General features: G+C 41.8%; 1 protein-coding gene across 2 annotated transcripts in view; it reads right to left on the bottom strand.

Moving 5' to 3' along the window:
• Positions 1-19,644, bottom strand: part of ZDHHC20 (zinc finger DHHC-type palmitoyltransferase 20) — a 50,283-nt gene extending 30,639 nt beyond the window's left edge. For both annotated transcript variants that reach the window (XM_058044891.1, XM_058044892.1), the window contains exons 1-2: positions 19,499-19,644; positions 1,871-1,897 (exon numbers count right to left, since the gene is read on the bottom strand). In XM_058044891.1, the coding sequence (XP_057900874.1) occupies positions 1,871-1,897; positions 19,499-19,616 (145 nt within the window). In that variant the 5' untranslated portion in view covers positions 19,617-19,644. The remainder of the gene's footprint in view (positions 1-1,870; positions 1,898-19,498) is intronic.
• Positions 19,645-20,298: the final 654 nt, after the last annotated feature.

Below are 20,298 nucleotides of genomic sequence, written 5' to 3'. Positions count from 1 at the left end.
AGAAGACAATGTCTTAAGACATGCTCTCAGAATCCTCTTAAAATATGCTAAGCTCTCCTAAGATTTGCCCTTAACATTCTTTTCTGAATCATTCTTAATACTACTTTCAAGACAGGGTCAGATGGCAGAGAGGCAATAATATATAACAGTGGTATATTACATTGTTAACAGAGATTCAGAGTTGACTTTATTCCTCTATCCTAATGGATATAAAACTAGGCAAGAATATAAAATTACAAAGCAAAAATGAGCCTTAACAGGTGAAGGAATCACCACTAATTAAATCAAAAGTTGCCATTATATTCAAATCCTTTTACTGCAGTACGTATTACACTGAAACACGGAGCAAAATACACTTGCTAAGATGCACATTATTGAATTACATAGCAATGTTTCTGGTATTTTGTTCTTTCAACTCCTCTGATGGTGATTCCTCGTTATCATGAGTTGGCTTATAAGAACTTTAGAAAACTTAAGCCACCTTTCTTCTCAAATCAAAGAAGACTTCACATGTCATTTTCAAATCAACTCTCATGGTTGATAAATTCATGCATACAGAATGCCTATGACATGATTCAGAATGGGAGGTGCAAGCAGCATGCAGGTGACAGCTATTAAGAGCCTAACAGGTTCCAGTGATAGTATCGCTCTCATTAATTAATCTTGCATTTTCCTTCTCTGGTAGGTTTAGAAGAACCTGATCCAGTTAGATAGGAACTGCATTTGGGATAGTGATCTGACTATGCAACACAAACATTGCTCTGCCAGACTTCCTTAACTGATACATGATTCTTGCTTTTCAGGAAGAAAATAGAAAGGAAAATTTATTCATCTACAGGTCAACAGCAAGTACAGCAGCACCTTGCAGAATTTTGTGAAGTCAAGGTAAAGCCCAGCTGTAAAATGGGATGAAAAAAATCCAGTGTAACACAAGGATTTGTGTTCAAGTTCACAACTTGAACGGCTTACAGTTTATTTTGAAGATTTTCCTATTCTTTCAACTCTTCATTAGAAATTAAACAACAAATTCCATCAAGATTCCTTCTTTTTACAGTGTTCTGGTAAACATTCACCAGGAAGAAAACTGATAGATTAGCTTCTAGTTTTGTGCTCTTTTGCAAAATTTTTAAGAGATGAGATTTTACCAGTCTGAAACAGCCTTCTGTGGATAGTTGAAGTGCAAATCTGTGCTTAATCTACCACTCATGTTTCCCTATAAACCGTAATGAACTCCCAAATATCCCAGCAACAATATACTAGAATTTTTTTTGTTAGTTTTTATCTCTGTCACTGTGTACTACTACCCACTGTGGCATGTACTTGCTAAAGCCAATATGAAGATTAAAATTTCTCAAAACATGGCCTCAAACACTTGACCTGTAAATTTAAAATTATAATGTGCAGCCACTTTTGAAATGGTTGTGTTTTGCACAATTCTAACTACTCCTTAAGAATGGCGTTCTGAGGAATTTGGTAAGCTGTTTGGAAAATATTAAGTAGTACAACAACAATTCACCCTCTTCCAGAAGTCTCTCAGGTCACAGGCCTAAATAGAAAAAGGAATTGTGTATGTGCTGCAGTTCCTTCTCTCTTCTCCTTTTTCTGTTCTTGGTAGGTACCCATTTAAAAATAAACACAAACTTAAATCATAGTTGCATTACTTGCATTAGTCACAGATCTTGTCATCATCCCAAGTTTGTGGTATTAGAAACAAAACAGACTCAACTGTACAATATTTACCTTGTTTCTTAGCACTAATCTACTCACTACACAGAGCTCACACATAAAGGAGTCCATTTAAACTCTATGTCCCTTAGGACTTGCATGCAAAGCAGCGATTCACATCTTCATAAAAACTTTAAAAAATTACCTTTTTCGACAGTTGAAGAAATGGTAACTGGAAGAGAGAAAAAAAAAAAAAAGTTAGGTAAATTCGTACATAATGAAATAATTAGCTAAAAGTGAGATATACAAGGTTGTTGACCTGTTCCAAAGCATACTTTAGGTGTTAGGAGAGTTTTCCCACCCAACACTGGGGTAAGACAGGAGTCAATATTCCTCCTGCCAGCCTTGATGCTTGGCAAGTTACTGGAAGAGCTGAAGGGATGCAGTTCCCTGGGCTAATGAAGCGAGCACACTCCACAGAAAATAATTAGACAGAATTTATGCACATTCCCATTCCCATATGCACCTAACTCATTTTTCTGAGTCAACAGCTAGGCCAACAGGTGTACCACTGGAAAGCAGAAAACAAAATTAAAAGTTCTTACTTTTCCTGTGAAACTGTTACTCTCAACCTTCTTCCTTAAGTTTTCTTCCCCCCCACTTCTCTCTTCCTGTCACATACTATTTTTTGCCTTTTTCCCCCCTGACCTGAATTCTTCATACATAGTTAAAATCTCTCTACCTCCTCATCTCCTTTTACGCCAACAGCAAATACCATTGTTCAAATCTACCTTGTACACTGCCTGACTAGTACATCTTCCTGCCCTCAGGCTTTTCCAAAACCTTCACACTCAGTTTATCAGTTCAAGGATGATGCTGAACAGAGAGCTGCTGGACTTTTTGGTTGCTGTGTTCATATCACTTCCCTTGCTGGATTTCTTCCTTGGACACTGAATTACTGAAACTCACTTAGGAAAGGATCCTTCCTGACTCCATCTTAAAGCTTCTGGTCACCAGCACGAGCAAAATCCTAACAGGGCACACCGTGCCTCCTGCAGTTTAGCTCACTGCATATTTCTTCCCCTCTCCCAGCTCTGACATTTCTACTGTCATTAACCCGTGCAACAATTCAAAAGAGTTTTTTCCAGATGCACACTAGATTGTTACATCTGCAGGGCTTGAGTGTGCATTGCAGACTTCCTTCTGAAGGGCAGCTTGTTACAGAGGTGGCATTTGTCACTTACCTGTAGATACCTACAGGGAACGGGTCTATAACTGCATTATGCACCTGTGCCTCTTTTCATGGCCAGCAAGAGGCATAATGACATGATACCTCCGTGTATAGATGATCCCTTTTTGTTGAGACATGTTTTAGAGTTTTTTCCTTCTTTCTTGCCCTCACACCTTTCCATTAAATATCCACCCTCTGTACGCAGAAGCCTCTGCAAAGTTAATGGAAAAGGTTCCGATTCCTTCCATCTAAAGGAGGAAGAAATTACCATTTGGGATAGAAAAATGTTGCCTTCAAACTCAAGGAGGTCAATCCTAAAGAACAGCTTAATTTCACATTAGTTATGCATACTTGCACAGCCTGCTCCCATGTTTCTGCCTGAAACTCCACTGCATGCTTCAGAAGCCAAATTATTTTTAAAGCAAATCCTGTGAGTGTTTTTGCTTAAAATTTTACCAATGTGTTATTTCTCCAGTTAAAATGCTTTCAACAATGCAAGGAGAAGATAAAAGTTATTTTAAAAGTCAGAGGTAAAATAAGCTTGCAAAGTATGTTTGTTTAACTTTACTTTAGATTTAGCTTTACTTTAGATTTAGCTTTATCTTTGGCTCCTCATATCTCAAGTAAACACCTTTGCACACATTCATTCATAAACATCTATTTCCTTGGACAAGAAATATAAAAAGTTCTTAATTATCCTCTGTTGGGGATGGGAGAACATAGTTATCTATAAAACTTCAGGATATCTGGATATAATTGTCATTAAAGTAGTCCTTAATTTGTACCTAATTTCTGCTCTCAGCACGAAACAAAGCTGTGAGCCAAATCTGATGTTTGAAGACCCAAAATAATGAACAGGTTTTGCATGCAAAACCAAGGAAAAAAATAAGATAGTATTTTATCACATGTGGGACTTCATCAAAAAGATCCCTAAATAACCTTCAAAAAATTAATTAAGCTTCACAGCACCAGGGAGATAATTTCTCTTTCATACATAGGTCCCTTAGGTTAGAATGCAGTTATTAGACTGTGTAGAACAATTTTCATTTGAGAAACTCCTGCAGTTTGAGGTAAAAGCCAACATGGAAATGCTTGTGATTTTCATCCTGCCTTAATATCCTCCAATGAAATAAAACATGTCCTGTTCTCTTCTGTCTCAGAGGCTCATGCAAGTTAATGTTACTGTTTCTATCCTTTTCACAGTTCTAATGTCCATTATCAAGAAGATTTAATGAACAGCAACTCTACTAGTCCAAATCCACTCAGCAGATGGCACATGAACAGCTTTACAGGATCTTTATACTACAAAGCAAAGCCTTTCTTCACATAAATTAATAGTCAATCTTCATGTAAAAAAGACTTTTAAGTATTTGTTAGGCCAGCCATCTAACAAGAAGCTCTGTACCATGGAGAAATCAATTCTTGCTTTTGAGCTCTACATCAGGGGAAAACACCTCACAGAACATGACATTGCAATTGTGGGCCCCATCCCTGGCCTGTAGTTACAAGTTTGCTCCCTATCACTTTTCTCCTCTGTTGCTTGTGATGTTTAGATGGCTGCCAGCTTCTGCTAAATGAGTGCCATTTTCACTTCAAACATTTTTGAAATACAGTTTCTTGTTTGGGACATGGGATGGGGGAAAAATCCCAAGGCAGCACTGCCTTTTCACTTACTGATTTTTTTTCAAAAACAAAATAAACACTGCTTATGATTTATATGTTAACCTCAGGTTGCAACAGCACTATACACTAGATAGATGCATCAGCAAAAGTTAGTGCCTTAGGCACTGCAATCAACACAAACTGCCCATGATTCACAAACATAAGTGGTGTAAAACAGCTGCTCTTTTGAAGATTTTGAAATATATTGCCATATCAGTCTATTGCTCAGCTATAAAAGGAAAAATATTCTTTGGGTTTGCTTCTTAGCATAAAGTTTCTGGTTTTGTGAGAAGACTTATGAAGTTATAGAAGGATATTGCCAGGGAAGGATGAAACATGACCAGACAGTGAAAGCTGCAGTTTACTTCAATGCAAAGAGCTCAGAAGCAGGCACTTGAACACTCAGGCACATGGAGTTTTCCCTATGGCCTCAGAATTTCAAAGGATTCAACCTCTCAGTGCTACAGCACCAGGAGAGTTGAACAAATTGGACAAATCTTGTCTGTCTGACTGCAGTGCAGAGCTTTATCTTGGCTATCTCAGGGTTTCCAAAATCCTAAGTAAGGAGTGCAGCAAACCTGCTTGTAAAGAGAGATAGACAGGCCTACACTGAATTTCATGCTGCTGCAGCTTGCTCAAAAATGTAGAGGTGCAACACGTTGTCAGCTGGTCCACTGAGCACCTTACACACTGGACTTCCCAACATTTTGGGGTCCCTCCAAGATGAAGCACACAATTTGAAGTATGTGGAATCCCTCTCTACAGAATACTACCTCTAAAATACATCATACAGCCTATATTAGGCTGGATTCAAATGTACTTTAAAACTCTGTCCACTTAGGGGACAAGCACAAATTGCACATTCGACTTCCACAGAGGAAAAAGTTGTCTTAGTTTTGATTTAGACACCTAGCATCACCCCTGGCAACAAAGATACTCTTTCCTTTATGACCCCAGTGGTTGGTTACACTTTCCTAGATACTCTTCCTCACATTGTCGTCTGTTATCTTTCATCTCACCTATGTCACAAGAATGAAAGAGGCAGGAGCCCACAGCTTTATCACAGGAAACAATCCTGCAGACACAGGGACATCATTAGCTGTGTAACAAATGAAACTGGGGGAAAATGTCACTTGTTGGAAGCATTCCTCTTGGAGTGTGAAGTGATAGAAATGTCAACTTCAGAAAGCTTTGGAGCACTTTTTAAGCAGCTTCAAGGAAACCTCTCAGAATATCTCATCTCTAAAAGAAAAGTGTTAGGGAGCTGGTTTGCTTTTAGTTTCAGGCTTATTTTCAGGGTTGCTATGACGAGTTCATGCATCTTCCAACTTACTGTGTAATAGGAAAAAACCAAATCTCTCTATTCTGAGGCAAAGATGTGATATGATCTCCCAAGACCTTGCAAGAGGCATGCTAAAAGACATTTGTTTTCAAGCTTGGAATCAACTCCCCCCTTCCCAATCACATTTTCCTACTCCCCTAAAAGGCATGTTCCAACCATCGCTAGATAAGCTTCTTGCAGAGGAAGAAACTCAACTCCAACCAATATAGAAATATAGCAAAGGACAAGAACTGATCTTGTTACTGAAGTGCTATGCTTATTTCCACATCCACGCCCACGACAGCTCTGAGCAGGAGTCACACTTCGGTTATTCCAGCCATTCCACAAATTTCAAAGTAACATTCACATTTTGGCTGGCATTCCTTAAGGGTGGGAAGAAGCAGAGATAAAAGTGCAATTGCATCCCTTCACTAGTTGCACAGCCTTAGCTTTTCTCAGCTTTTCATGAAAAGAGGTACAAACAAATAACTAAACATACCTATACTTACCCATGCACATATATACGCACAGACTCATATATTTCCAGAAGTTATCAGTACTGAAATTCAACAGAAACCCCTACAGGCAATGCCCTGTCTGCAAAGGCAAGCACCACTGACATCATCTCATTGTTTAATTTGTTCAGAAAATGGCATTTTATTGAAAGCGTAACTTAGATTTATGGTTACATAATTTCCATTTGCAAAAGCAGACCCTAATCAGTCACAAGAAGCTGATAGAAACGCTATTTACTGATACAAGCAGGACAATGAGTAAATACTCATTTGGCTTCTGTTACAGGGCAGCAACAGAACACGAAGACCTTAGCACTTCTCCACTGTTCTCTAAAAGCCTTAATTCTGTGACCTTCCCACACTGAGATATTTCTTATTTCCCAGCTGGCAGGGACACACTAGGTGCCCTCCTCCCTTAACAGCCCAGAGTTGTTTTAGAGAAATGATTCAAGATGACTAAGTTGACAGCATCATGTAGCCAAAAGCCAAAGCAGGAAGATGTTGCCAGGTTCCTGCTAAAAGGCTATGGGGGTCCAGGAATCACACACTCAACTGTCACCATGAATGCTCTTTGCAGAATTTTGAGCCATATAAACTTAGAATTGTATTATCTTCATTTGTATTAGACTGATGTATTTCAATTTCAGATATCCAGGAACAGGACACAATAGGTTTCTCCACTCCCAGCATACTGCCAGGGGATTCAGAAAGCAACATTTTATAGAATGGTGCTGCAGGAGATGTGGCTCCTTTGTGCTGAGCCAGCACCAAGAGTCACATTGCCACACCGTGTGCCTCAGCAGCAGCACTGCCTGGGGCTGGTCTGCAGCACGGCTGCACCATCAGCCACGTCTGACACGATGCTTGTCTCAGAGGTGTGACCTGTGGTGGACAACTCTTGCTGCAAGGGTGTATAAAGTTACCCCTCTTAACCATCTACCCACTCCTCTGTGGCAGACAAACAGAGAAAAAGTGAGAGCTCACACCTGAGCCACCAATGAAGTTGGTAGCTAGCACACCACAAGTCTGTGTGATCACAAAGAGCAGGGGTGCAGGGTGAAGGGGGAATGGCAGCGAGTGACCTTCACTGTCCTGGGTCACACACAGCCATGAGAGGGGAAACAAATGCTGTCAGGGCCACCAATGCCTTTAAGCACGAGCCAGAGCCCAAACTCCTCACACTTCCTGTGCTCAGCAGGAGCACTTGAGATACTTACTGCCTTGTGACTTCAAATGATCACAAGATGATGCCTTCAAAGGCACTGCAGGTACTGCGTATGTGTGAGAATCTGGGGTGGGAGGAAATAGGAGGAAGAAAATGCAGAAAATGCAGGCAGGGAAGAAACACTGGCTCAAAGGGGGATGCTCTGTTTTACAACCACATTTCCTACACTCGTGATTGCCATGCCCATGGGTACAGGATTCACAGAAGCATTATCACAGGGACAGGCAAAATGAATTCATATTTCAAACAAGGCAGTTCAACTTGCACTGCAGAATGTTTCTGTTACTTGTTAGCGGCTATCATTATGATTTGTTTTATGGTTTAAACAATATGAACATGATTCTTTCACTAGAACAAGTAATTGAGAGCAGCTGGAGGCTGGCTGCCCAGAAAACGCTCTCTTATCACAATAATAAAGCAACTTTTTATTTAACCAAGGTCTTTTCAGCCTCAATACAGAGTACATGCATAAATACAACCAGTCTACAGCAGAAATTAGCATAAGCAATGCAAGATACTTCTTGGGTACTGAGTTACATTTAGCAATGAATTTAGCTATGACAACTGGGAAGATTTCTGCCACGTATTGTGGGAACAGTAAATTCCATGCTACCACTTACATAGTTCTAAAACATAGCTACAAAGGCAGCTGACTTCTGGAACCCACAAAATCCTACAGATGGCTCCTTCCTGCTGCATCTACAAAATATTCTTTAAAGTTGTACCAAAGGTCTCCTAATGGTCTTCTCAACAAGGGTGCCTGCACTTCTCAAATGATTTCAAACCCAAGAGTTACACTTGGTCAGCATGCAGAAGAAAGTGTGGCCAGGTCTTAATCTCAGTCCCACACTTGCGTCCACACCAACTACTGTGTATTAACAGATGTATCAGCCCAAATTACTAAAGGATTTTCCTAAATATCAAGTTAGCACTCAGCTCCAGCAATGCACCTGGTCTGCTGGCCCTGAAAATCCCCATTCCCCAAGAAGCACTACTCACTTTCAATTTACCATAATTGCTCAAAACCCCCTAATGTGACTTGATTTTCTTGGGCTATTTAATTACTCTTGACGCTGCTCATTCTATTTGCATTTTGATGGGTTTAAAACCCTAGAATTACTTCTACACACTTTCTTCAGCTGGTTACTCATATTACTGGACTTCATTCAAATTTTCACCAAAAATTCTGCTTTATCATAACAGTAACAGCTTTATTGCTCAGTAGCATGGAAGTGCTGTGCATAAATTGCTTCCAATATTGTCTTTAAGCTATCAGACAGAGCCAAAAGAAAGCCTAGTTTCTTCTCAAGAGACAAAGAGAGCTCTACTTGCATCAGTCAGTGAGCTGCGCTCTCTCTGGCACATCAGTGAATGGGAAAAAGCAGAACTGACAGAAAGGCAGGGAAACTCAGAAGCATCTGAATGGAGCTAGCTAAGGTCCACACCACTAATTAATTACATTTGCATGTGAAGGAAAGGTATTTATCCTCGGGCTGGCCACATCAAGCTCAGAGTAACACTACACTCAAGCATCTACACATGTGAAAATGCTTGTTGTGTTAGGAATAACTCCAGTAGTTCTGCAGCTGACACTACTAGGACACTTGCAAGAGATAGCAGTGACAAACAGGATAATCAGCTGGTGTTGGCAAACACGGCGCTGTACAGAGCTGTCTTACACACCCTGCACAAGATCAGGTGCTCTGCAGGTCATACCAGAAACTGTCAGTATATATAAAGTAAAAACCAAAGCAAGCAAAAATCCCATCCAACCAACACATATTTTCATAACAGTATTTTTCAAGTCATTAACAATCTGCCAACTCTTTTTGATGAAAACAACACCAATATGCAGTTTGTGACTGCCAGTCAATACCTGCCTTGAATATAAAGGTCACTTAAAGCTGACAGACTTATGGCTGAGGACATTACTAGTAAATCTATTTACTTCTACACCAGAGAGATGAAAATAAGCAAGTCTTCATTTATCTATTCCACACAGCTGGCAGGAGAGCAGAGGTGTCAGCTCATGGAGAACAAAAATTCCAGACACAGCTGCTGTGACCTGCAGACCTGAACCCTCACCCAGCAGTGAGAATGGTCAGCAGCCAAGAGGGACCTGCTTTGCTAATCAGGCTCCTTTTTCATGTTTGGCTTCAGACTCTTCCAAAATCAGTTTCCTTGCTTAGCTACTGGCCCAGCTTGCATCAAGTGTTTCCTGAAATGTGAGGATAAAATCTCCTTGCAAAACTCTGCGGATAAAGATCTCCTTGTAAATCTCCTTACAAAGCATTAGGCACTCTGTTTGCTGAGAAGAGGATTTTGTTGTCACCAAGTTCACTGAGTAATGGAAGAAATCAAACTGCCCATCAAGCCAACCAACCCTCATGCATTGTGTCACTGGATTCCCTAAGTGAAGTTTCAAGTTTGCAATGTTGGTCAGGTTTGACAGGTATTTGCCACCTGAGCTTAAATATGGACCTGCCTCTGTTAAGAGTTGATTTTCAGCCAGCAGTGCATTGACAACAGAGCAGCCAGTGATATAATCTACATGGATTCCCATCAAGATATTAATAAGCTAAGCTCCTGGATTCAGCCCTTTAAGGAACTTTGTACTGAAAAACATGTCATTTAAAAACAAGTATATTAGTTGTGGGAGAATAGTGATGGGGAACTCCGGTCTTCAACAAACTGGACTTGTAAATATTAATAAATATTAAGTATTTTTAAAATTATAAAACTAGTTATGAAATAAACAAAGGTTTAAAGACTTCTCATGGTGATTCTGTTCATATATAGGTTATCAAGTTGATTGGTAACAAATGCTGGCATCTTTTGATGCTGGAGGCTTTGCTGCTTGCTCTTGTTGTAAAACAAAATGTTACACATTAAACCTTACTTAGACTGAGACATCCTGAGACAAAGCTTGACTAGCTAAATCTACACCCTCTAGCTTCTTTGCAAAAAGGAAGAAATGACAGCAACTCCCTAGAAACATAAAAAAGGATCCAGGTGCTGCAGAGGGAAAAATCCACTGGTAATAAAAGGATAGAAAGTTTTGGATAGAGGACAAGGTCAGAAGGACACCATTTTGATGCAGGTCTCATTTAAGTACCAGATTACTTAGGAATATGAAAAAGTGACAGCACAAAGACTGTATGAGCCACTGCAAAGGGATTTTTGGATACTCCAGAAGATCTAGACTGAATCTTTGATAGTAGTCCAGAGCTAAAAGAGAGGCAAGCATACAAAAGAGCACATCCTATCATCCATGAGCTCTCAATCAGTAACTATTGATTCCAGCAAATAAATAAACCAAAAAAATCCTCAGAGCTCACCTGCCTGCTGACAGTTCACCACATATTCTTGGAAAGCATAAAGTAAGGACTCCAACAACGTTAACTGCAATACTGTAAATCCTAATGCAATGTGTGCCAAGGGGAGAACAGTTCTGCCTACCGCTCCTCAGAGATGCATTAGGGCTCCCAGGGAAAAGCACTGGAGGTAACAGCAGGGCTGGCAGCTGCCTAACAAGAAACAAGCAGGGCTTGAAGCATGCATGGCTCCTACTGAGAGAATTAACTTCTGTCACCTTCCTAGGCTATCACCCACCATAGCAACACAGCTGCAAGCACATCTTTGCTTGCAGGTGAAGTACTGGAGTGGGGCACTCTGGTGGGAACCAATGTATGTGATGTCCAAGAAATGACTGCTGCTTGCAGCACAAAAGTCAGCAACCCCAGTGAGTTGTAGGAAGTTAGAGCAGGAGAGTGGCTGCTTCTAAAGACCAACAACTAGGGGTGATTGGCCCAGACCCTTAAACCTGCTGTCATCACTTGGGATGGGGGCAGGGCATGCATCTGCTTGACTGAAGCCTCCAGAGAAGGCGTGCAGCAAGAGGAGAGCACTGTCACTGTCACAAATCCTGAGGCACGGAAACACAGCTCCCGAGGCCCTGCATGTACCTGGAAGCTCTCCCAGATCATGGTTTCTGCTCACAATGAGATTCCCACTTCCACTCTTAACTTGGCAATAGGGTTCTACAAGTGTGGAAAGTAGTGAGAAACATAGGATATTTACAGCTTTCAGGATGTTACCAGAAAATAGCCACACAAAAGAGAAAAACATAACTGAATCTAGTGGTCAATGGTCTTTAAGCTTTCCACTGTCAAAATTTATGATTTGTCTAAATTATTAATTATTACAGAAGTTCAAGCCTACTCTCCGCACTGCTTGCTGCTTTAGCTTTGTCTCAGCAGGTATCTACCATGGAACACAGGCATAGTATCACTGTATGCAATTACAAAGCTGAAGTCAAACTTTTTAAAAATACAATTATTTAAACCCCCCAACATGAAACTTAAGGAGCAGCAGATTAAATAGATAAAATATACACACACAAAACATCCCCACAAAAATCCTATGCATAGATTGCATCCTGTTTCAGATACTGTAAAAAGGCCACTTGAGTGTTAGTCACATAGGATTTTGCAAAACAGAACAGAAACCATGCTGCTCCAAGAGCTCTGCTCCAAGTTTTGGTCTCCTTTGCAATGTTCAGGGTAAATCTGCAGGTCACAAACCAACAGATGTGAAATCCTTCAATCAATCACAAAGCAATGTACACTTCCTTTCTCTCTTTTTTAAAATCCAAACTTGACAAAGCTAAAAGGAATGACTGCTTGTCATGATGAATGATACAGTAAGAGGTTCTCTGCATTCACACCCATGACCAGGCAGTAGATGAGGCACTTAAGTTTTAAGTCCACCACACACAACTGCAAACCAGCTTATAAAATAACTATGTGTTTAGGTCTCCTCAAACAAATAATGTCTGTTTCTTTCAAGGTTATTTAAATTGAATCTAAACTTTGTTTCATTCTCTCTGAACTGGCAGCTTGCCTAATCCTAGATGAATTTCTTCAAGCTCTAATTTTTTTTTGTCACAAAGAGGTTTAAAAAATGCAAAAAAAACCCCTCAAAGCCCAAACAGCTATCACTGCACTTAGCACTTCACAAGAGATGCATAAAAATTTCCCACACTGGAGACAAACACACATGGAGATACACAAGTGAAATAGCACAAACAAAAGACTGCTGCTTTGAAACCCTCTCTCTGTAGATCATATGATTGAACTGGTTCCATGCTTCACGTTTAAGATAATGCTGCACCATGTACAGCATCAGAGAGACTGCTGCAGGAACTGCAAAGGCAAAGCACGCTGCTCTTATGATCTGCTTGTCTTTGACAATCTCACAAGAGAATTTTAAGAGTCAGGAGAAAAGATGAAGAAGGAATGGATGAGCCATTTGGTTGTTTGAGAAAAAAGGAAAAGCAGAGGCATGAAATGTTGCAGGGGGGGAGCTTGACTTCTAGCAAAGATAAGGGAAGATGGTCCAATATTAGGTATTCCACTGAAGATTGTCGGGAGGATGGAAAGCAGAAGAGTGGGAAAAATCTGGCTTTTTTGTTTCTTGATACGGGAGAGAAGGAGTTAAGCACATCCCACAGAAAACAGTTTAGTGACAGCAGAAGGAGGAATATTGGGGAAGTGGCTAAAAGAACAAATGAATTTGTTGCAATCTCATTATCTCTTTTATAACTGAATCACACCTTGGTGGAGATTCAGCTTACACAAAAAAAAAAAGTGGTCTGTGCTTACTTTCCAAATGTTTCTGTGACATTTTATACATTTTAATGAGAAAAAAATGTATACTCATCCTATTACATGAAGATTATGCACCAGCTGGAAGAAGTTAATGACTGAGATCAAAACTCCATAAAAGCTGTTTCAGGAACCTACAGTTTGTAACACTTGTAAGAAAAGTACATGTTAAACCAGCATAAAATCTTACAGTTGTAAGAAACTGTTTAACAAAGCGATGCACTGAATGGGTGAAAAATGAGTGGCATGAACCCTCAGCATTAACAGGCACAATTTTAGGCAGACAATTAGAATCTATCTTACTCCCATTTTCCACTACAGTCTCAAGTTCCAAGAGTAAAAGCAGGTCCAGTGCCATCCAAGCATTTTAACTATTACAGGTATACGAGAACTCAGCTCTGAAATCCATCTTTAAACCCTGTAAATTCTTTGATTATGAAAAGCATATGAAATTAACTCATAAAAATATGAGTCAGTAGAGAACAAAGTTTTAATTATTGAAATTTCAACAGACAGAAGAACCTGAAGTTCACTGTATGTAGAGGGTCAATGACCTCAAAGTAATGTCAGCTGAAAATATATGCTTGAAATTCTGGTCCTTTTATCCATAGCGTCTTGCAGGAAAACAGAGACTCCCAAGTGATGAAGGAACATAAAAGTCCTGATTAAAAATGAAAGTGACATTTAGATCACTGTTCTAACTCTAGAGGCATACAGAAATCTCCTACTGCTGTTACCAGAGAAAAAACTGAGAGAAGTTATTTTCCATAATATTAAATGCTCAGGGTATCCAAGTCCTTTCAAAGCAAGAAGCAAAGCTTTATAGTCCACATCTAGAAGGCAATCAGGAAGCACTGCAGCAGTGAGTGATCATGGCTACAAGAAAGGAAAACAGGAAGAGCTCCTGCTTTAGCTCACACACTTGCTCAGCTCCTTGCTTTCCCTAAGCCCCTTCTCCACCCTACTCCAAACCCATCCTGCCCACGGAGCAGTCTCAGACAATGCTGAGGCACACAGCAGGTCTCACACAAAGCATGCACCACTAAGTTTCATCAAAGCTGTTGGACAGCAGAGGAGACAAGCCCAAACTCCCTGCTGGCAGAGCTGCTCTGAGCTCAGCTGCTCATTTTCTGCCCAGTCCCCTGAGCAAGCTGGGCAGCACCGAACTGGTCACTGCACCACACTGCTTGCTGACCAGATAGTAATTAGGGATCAAGGAAAGATGCCAGCTGCTGCAGAGCTGTCAGGAATGGTTTAGCAGATGCAGGGGCTGGGGCGGGCACTGCAGATAGAGGGCTGGAGTCCTTCTGATGGCAGAAGAAAGAGCAGATACAAGATAACTCTTCAAGAAATCAGGCTGTTGCACTTGGAACAATTTTTTTATTAGAGGACTGCCAAGCGAGCAGATTGCATTTTAATGTAAAAGGCACATGTCCACCTGTCCCTATAAACTAGTATGACCAATACAGTGCAAGGCACCATAGAAGATAATCTTTCTCCTCGGCTGAGCACTTAGTTTTCCAATAATCTGTATCCAGTCTGACCACCTCAACAGGAATTCTAATTATAATAACAGAAAAGGTTCTCATTTAAGATGATAATATGCATGCTTATGCTGAGAGATTACAACAAAATTAAGTGTATGCAGAGTGGTTCAATTTCTGTATTTTCAAATTCATGAGAGGCACGTAAACATAGTTAACTAACCAATGATCTAACCTGTTTAATTTGCTTTCCTTTTCTTGACAGGTGACCCTCTTTTCCTACGGGAATGCCCTTTACATGCTTAACATGCAAACGTTGTACCCCAGTGCTGATACTTCAGCTTTTTCTGTAGGTTGAAATCAGAACTGCTGTTGGTATCACCTTGCCATTGCCTGAGAGATATGGCATTAGCATTTTCAGTAGAGATTTCTTTCGGAGGAGGCAGATGGAATTACCTTCTCTCTGTTTATGCAACAGGCTCTTCAGATGGGGAGTGTTACAAGGGATCACCACGTGCTTCTCATAAGGGCCGTGCTTTGGGGAAATCAGAGCTGGCTCCCTACTGACAAGAGACACTGCAGTCTCCTGGAACAGCAAGGAGTATAATTTGTACTACTAACACAAAGTTATGCATTCTAAAGTACAAACTTCTTTGTTTGCCAGGATTTTAGACACCCTAGACATTACACTGTATCAAAAAAGCAAACCTTCTGCAACTAGATGCGATGAAAAGTATACACAACTAGTTTCTCCCATAGCTTTCAAAATCAGAGTTTTCCATACTTTGCAGACCCTGAGGCATAAAAACACTCATTCATTCACAAGCCTACTAAACATGTAAAAAAGTCATTATCCTGAAAACTCCTGGCTCAAGAGAAGAGTCAGGACTGTGATTTTCAGAAAATGCAGTCCTCAGTATAGAAGCAAAAAGCTAACCTGAGCAGGATTTTTGCTGTTTTGTTTCTTTTTACTAACTCCAGTCATAACACTTTAGTTAGGGGCTGCAGACAACTCAAAGTTAACAAACTCCTCTTTTTCTCAGTGCAAGACGGCACTACTAAAGTCTGCAAGTGTTTTTTAGCAGAAGGGCTGCCTGTAAGAAACGAGCTGACTTCACCCACCAACTACATGTGGCAAAACAGTGTCTTGTGACCACCCTCAAACCAGTCTGCACTACAGCCCACCACCTACAAAAACGTTTGGGATAGTTAATAAGATCCAAGCCAGTCATAAATGAAAACAAACCACGAGAGAAGCATTTCACTCTTTCTGAGCATCTGAGGGATGTGGTAAGCAAACACAATCAGTCCAATTCAGCAGCAGCATAATATAGCCATTGTTTACAAAAGCAATGATGTTAAAAACAAAACATGTTTTGATAAGACACAGGAACACATGAAATGGTTTCAAACTAACAAAAAGCTATTTTACAACATCCTTTATGCATTGCTAGGTGTGTTTTCTTGCAAACAGAGCTCTGGGCAGGTTATGTGTGAAAAGAAGAAATAATCTGGTTAGAAAGTGTTCAGTCAGCTTTTTCTACTTCAAAACATTTTAAAAAGCCCTCTGAGACCTGCCTTCAGTCTTCTGTAGTTCCTTCAGTTACATGTATGCACTGAATTTTTACACTATGCTGACATTCCCTCAACTTACAGACATTTGGCTCTTTTCACCTTTCCAATTAGCTTAATAGCTAATTTACTTGATGGATCACAACGACACAGCAATAGTGGTCTAAACAAGGCAGTGTTCATCATCTTCAGAGAGACAGAATGATACTGGCAGTTCCCATGGGAGGAAAACAATAGACAACCTCATGAGTCTCCTTTCATCTTATCCACACCAGTCCTCCTTGGTGTTCACAGCCAGTGTGTAAGTAATATAATTTAGGGTTACAGAAGAGGCATAATCCAGTAAATACATACTAGGAGTGAGTTATAGAGCAGCCTGAGTCCATCAGACACCACATTGAGCAATATGTGAGCACCCCATCAGAGGAGGGTGGGGCAAGCAGCACAGAGAAGCAAAACTGAAAGGAAAAGGGTGAGGTGACGAAAGCAGCAGCCCCAACTTCACCATCTTCTCCTTTAGGATACTACACTAAGCCTGGCTTCCCACTTGATCTATTAACTGAATATATGTTCAACCTTTAATAAACGACCAAGGACTACAAGGAAAAAAAAAACAAACAACCAAACCAGGAAGAAGTAATAATTGGGAAAATACAGCATTTCCCTCTTCCTGTTCCCTTGTTACTATCACATCTGAATAGTTACTGATTTTTTTTAGAATAAACTTTGAAAAAACACTGATGGCTGTGGGGTTTCAATTTTTCTTTTGCCCAGTATTTACTTGAAATTTTCTGTTATGTCTCCTCATTTCTAAAGCTTCCCTTCCTCTATCTCTCCTTCCTTCAGCAGGCACAGATCAGCCTCTCACCAAAGCCACATCCCTGCTTCTGCACCCGCCCCATGTGAACACCGTTGCCAGCGTTGCCTCATGCATCAGCTGCGTGCTGGAGGCACATCCTTGCTCTTCCTCGCAGCACACAGTGCTGTCCTTCCCAAAACAAACAGAACATAGGGAGCACCAGCAGAAAGAAAAACTACCTGCCAAGACAAACAGAAAACCTTGTATTTTGCTCTAAATCCTCTCAATCCTGGTTTGAACTCAACCGCAGAGTAAAACCACGCAAAGGAAAAAAACCCACAGTGCCAAAAAGATCCAAACACAAAATCTCCTTCCTCTCACTTGGTGAGATGACTTTTTCTCAGGAGTGTAAACAAAATTCAACAGATTAAAAATAAACAACAAAAACCAAAACCCTCCAAATTGTCAACAGAAAAAACTCACAAGACAAATAAAATCCTTGGTCATCGGGCATGATTTAGACAAGTAACAACTGAAAAATTCAGTGGCAGCAACAGAAGTCAGTAAATATTTTGCTCATTAAATGACACTTTTTCTTAAAAGCCTGTATGCACAGACATTAATAGAGATGATTTGTGAGCAAAAAGAGCCAGTCTTCTAGAAACCAGACTTAGAGACACAGAAGCTCTTGCTTCAACAGGAGCCAATCTTCTCACCAATTTTCACACAAGCGAGACCTTAATGAACTCAGAAGAGCTCTTTTCAGCTTCTCTATGTTCATGATAGACAAATCATTCACAGCACCTAGTCCTGACCCACTCTGTGATCAAGACACAAAGCTGAGACTCAGAGCTTGAGGCTCTGTTCCCAATTCAAGCAGAGACCACCTGTTCGACCCTAGGCAAGCCTCTTAATCCCTGAGTTTTTGTTCTTTGTTTAAAAATAGCCCTAATCTGCCTTTTGTCATACTAATCAGACCGTAGTGGGTACAGAAAACTTGTAAAATGTGAGTCTATAACCTCACACAGCCCCTTTCAGGACTACTGTTACAGCTACCCATGCTCAGACCTCCAGTAGACTGACTCAAATTTGTTTTCAAATGTTTATACTTTTAAGTATGATTTCCCAGAAAACCTATTTATTCACATAGACAACTGCACAATAGTTATTTGGCAAATTTGGATAGTTGCAAATATGTCAGTGTATCTCATATCAACATTTCACTTAGTACCTCAACAAGCATTATTTTACAGCTATGTCTTTACTATTTGAAGTTCAAATAACATTTGTGCCAGTGGTCCATGCTCCAGTCTAGATCTCCAAATACAAAAGGCTGTGAAACAACATCAGCATACAGAAAAGTTATCCAAAATACTAAGTCATCACAGAAAAAAACCAAAGTGATTATTGTTAATGGAAGGCTGTATAGACCAGTTTACCCAGATACAAAGTACATGCAAACATTTTTTCCTAGCTAGGGATATCAAAGCATGTAGTTTACACAAAAAAGAAGTAGTTCCAGGACCTAAAGACACTAGACAGACCTATATGTAGCCTAAAATAGTTCTTAGTACTTTCGAGGTTCTTTCTCATTTCAGCTTCCTTACTTAAACATGCCAAATGCTCAATAACCCGTTCCTTAGTTTCCTATGCTGCTTCCAAGTTTCAGCAATTCTGATGAATACTGCACACCACAGTTCCCCTCCATTTACCCTGCCCAGGGAAAGCCAACATCCTCCTGAACGGAACTTTCCTCCTGAAGACAGAAAAGGGTAAATATCGCCCTGATCGACATCGGCTGCAAGTCACATTTATATAAAGACGAGCTCTTGTCCAGAAAGCCTGGATACGGCCTGACAAAACCCCCTAAGACCTAAATCCTTTCCCCAGCCCGCTTAAGTTGGATGTTTCCAGCCTCATAATGCTTCACCGGCACGGGGCTTCTGAATGAAAAGGAGGGAGGGGAACCCCCTACACACCCTTAAGGAGTTATTTGACACATCAGACGGATGAACAACAGTAAAATAGAGGGGAAACTCCTCACGAGGAGACACGAGGGGCTGAGCTCTCGAGAAGTCCCTGTCCCCAGACTGAGCACCCTGGGCCTCCTCCTCTCCCCGGCACCTCCAGAGGCGGCCCCGGGCCGGGACCCCGCCACCATGAGGCACCTGACAACAGGTAAAGCCGGCCCGGAGGGAGCGCCCGAGGCAGGGTTTCCTTCCGCCGCCCGAGAGAAAGCCTGAGGCGGGCGCAGGGAGAAGCGAGCCCGCCGGAGCGCAGGGGAGGAGGCGGCCGGCGGAGGGTCCTGCCCGCCCGGCCGGCAGCTCCCGGCGCCCGCGACCCTCCCGGTCCACTCACACACACACAGCTCCACCACGTAGGCGTAGTAGGACCAGGCCACGACCAGGGCGATGAAGGCCACGGGCACCCAGGCCAGCACCTTCTGGCAGCACTTGAGGACGTGGGACGGCGCCATCTTCCCTGCCGGGCACCGCGGCAGCGCCGGCGCTGCGACGGGCGGGCGGCGGCTGCAGCTCCGGCCGCCGCTGCGGAGCCGGCCCCGGGCGGGCCCTGGGCGGGCCGCAGTGGGCGGGACAGGGGCGGCCCCAGCGCCCGCCACCGCCCCCTTCTCGGGGCGCCGGAACGCCTCTGGATCACAGAACGGTAAGGCGTGGAAGGGACCTCTGGAGATGATCCGGTCCAACCTCCCTTGCCAAAGCACGGCCACCTAGAGCAGGTGACACAGGAACGCGTCCAGGTGGGTTTGGTATCTCTCCAGAGAGAAAGGCTCCATGACCTGCCAGGGTAGCCTGTTCCTGTGCTCTGCCCATCCTCCAAGGAAAGTTCTTCTTCATGTTGAGGCGCAACTTGTGTTTTAGTTTATGGCTATTGCTCCTCGTCCTGTCACTGGGCACCACTGAAAAGAGCCCGGCACCATCCCCTTGCCACATGCCTTGGTGATGCATTTATATGCATTGACGAGATTTCCACCCAGCCTTCTCCTCTCTAGACTAAACAGGCCCAGCTCCTGGAGTCTCTCCTCATAAGAGAGATGCTCCAGATCCTTGATTATCCTTGGAGTGTCCTCCGCTGGACCCTCTCCAGTAGCAACTTGTACTGAGAAGCCCAGAAGGGGACACAGCGCTCCAGATGTGGCC

This window comes from Melospiza georgiana, chromosome 2 (genome assembly GCF_028018845.1).
Source record: "Melospiza georgiana isolate bMelGeo1 chromosome 2, bMelGeo1.pri, whole genome shotgun sequence".
Lineage (NCBI taxonomy): Eukaryota > Metazoa > Chordata > Aves > Passeriformes > Passerellidae > Melospiza > Melospiza georgiana.
This window is presented reverse-complemented; position numbering and strand designations above follow the sequence as displayed.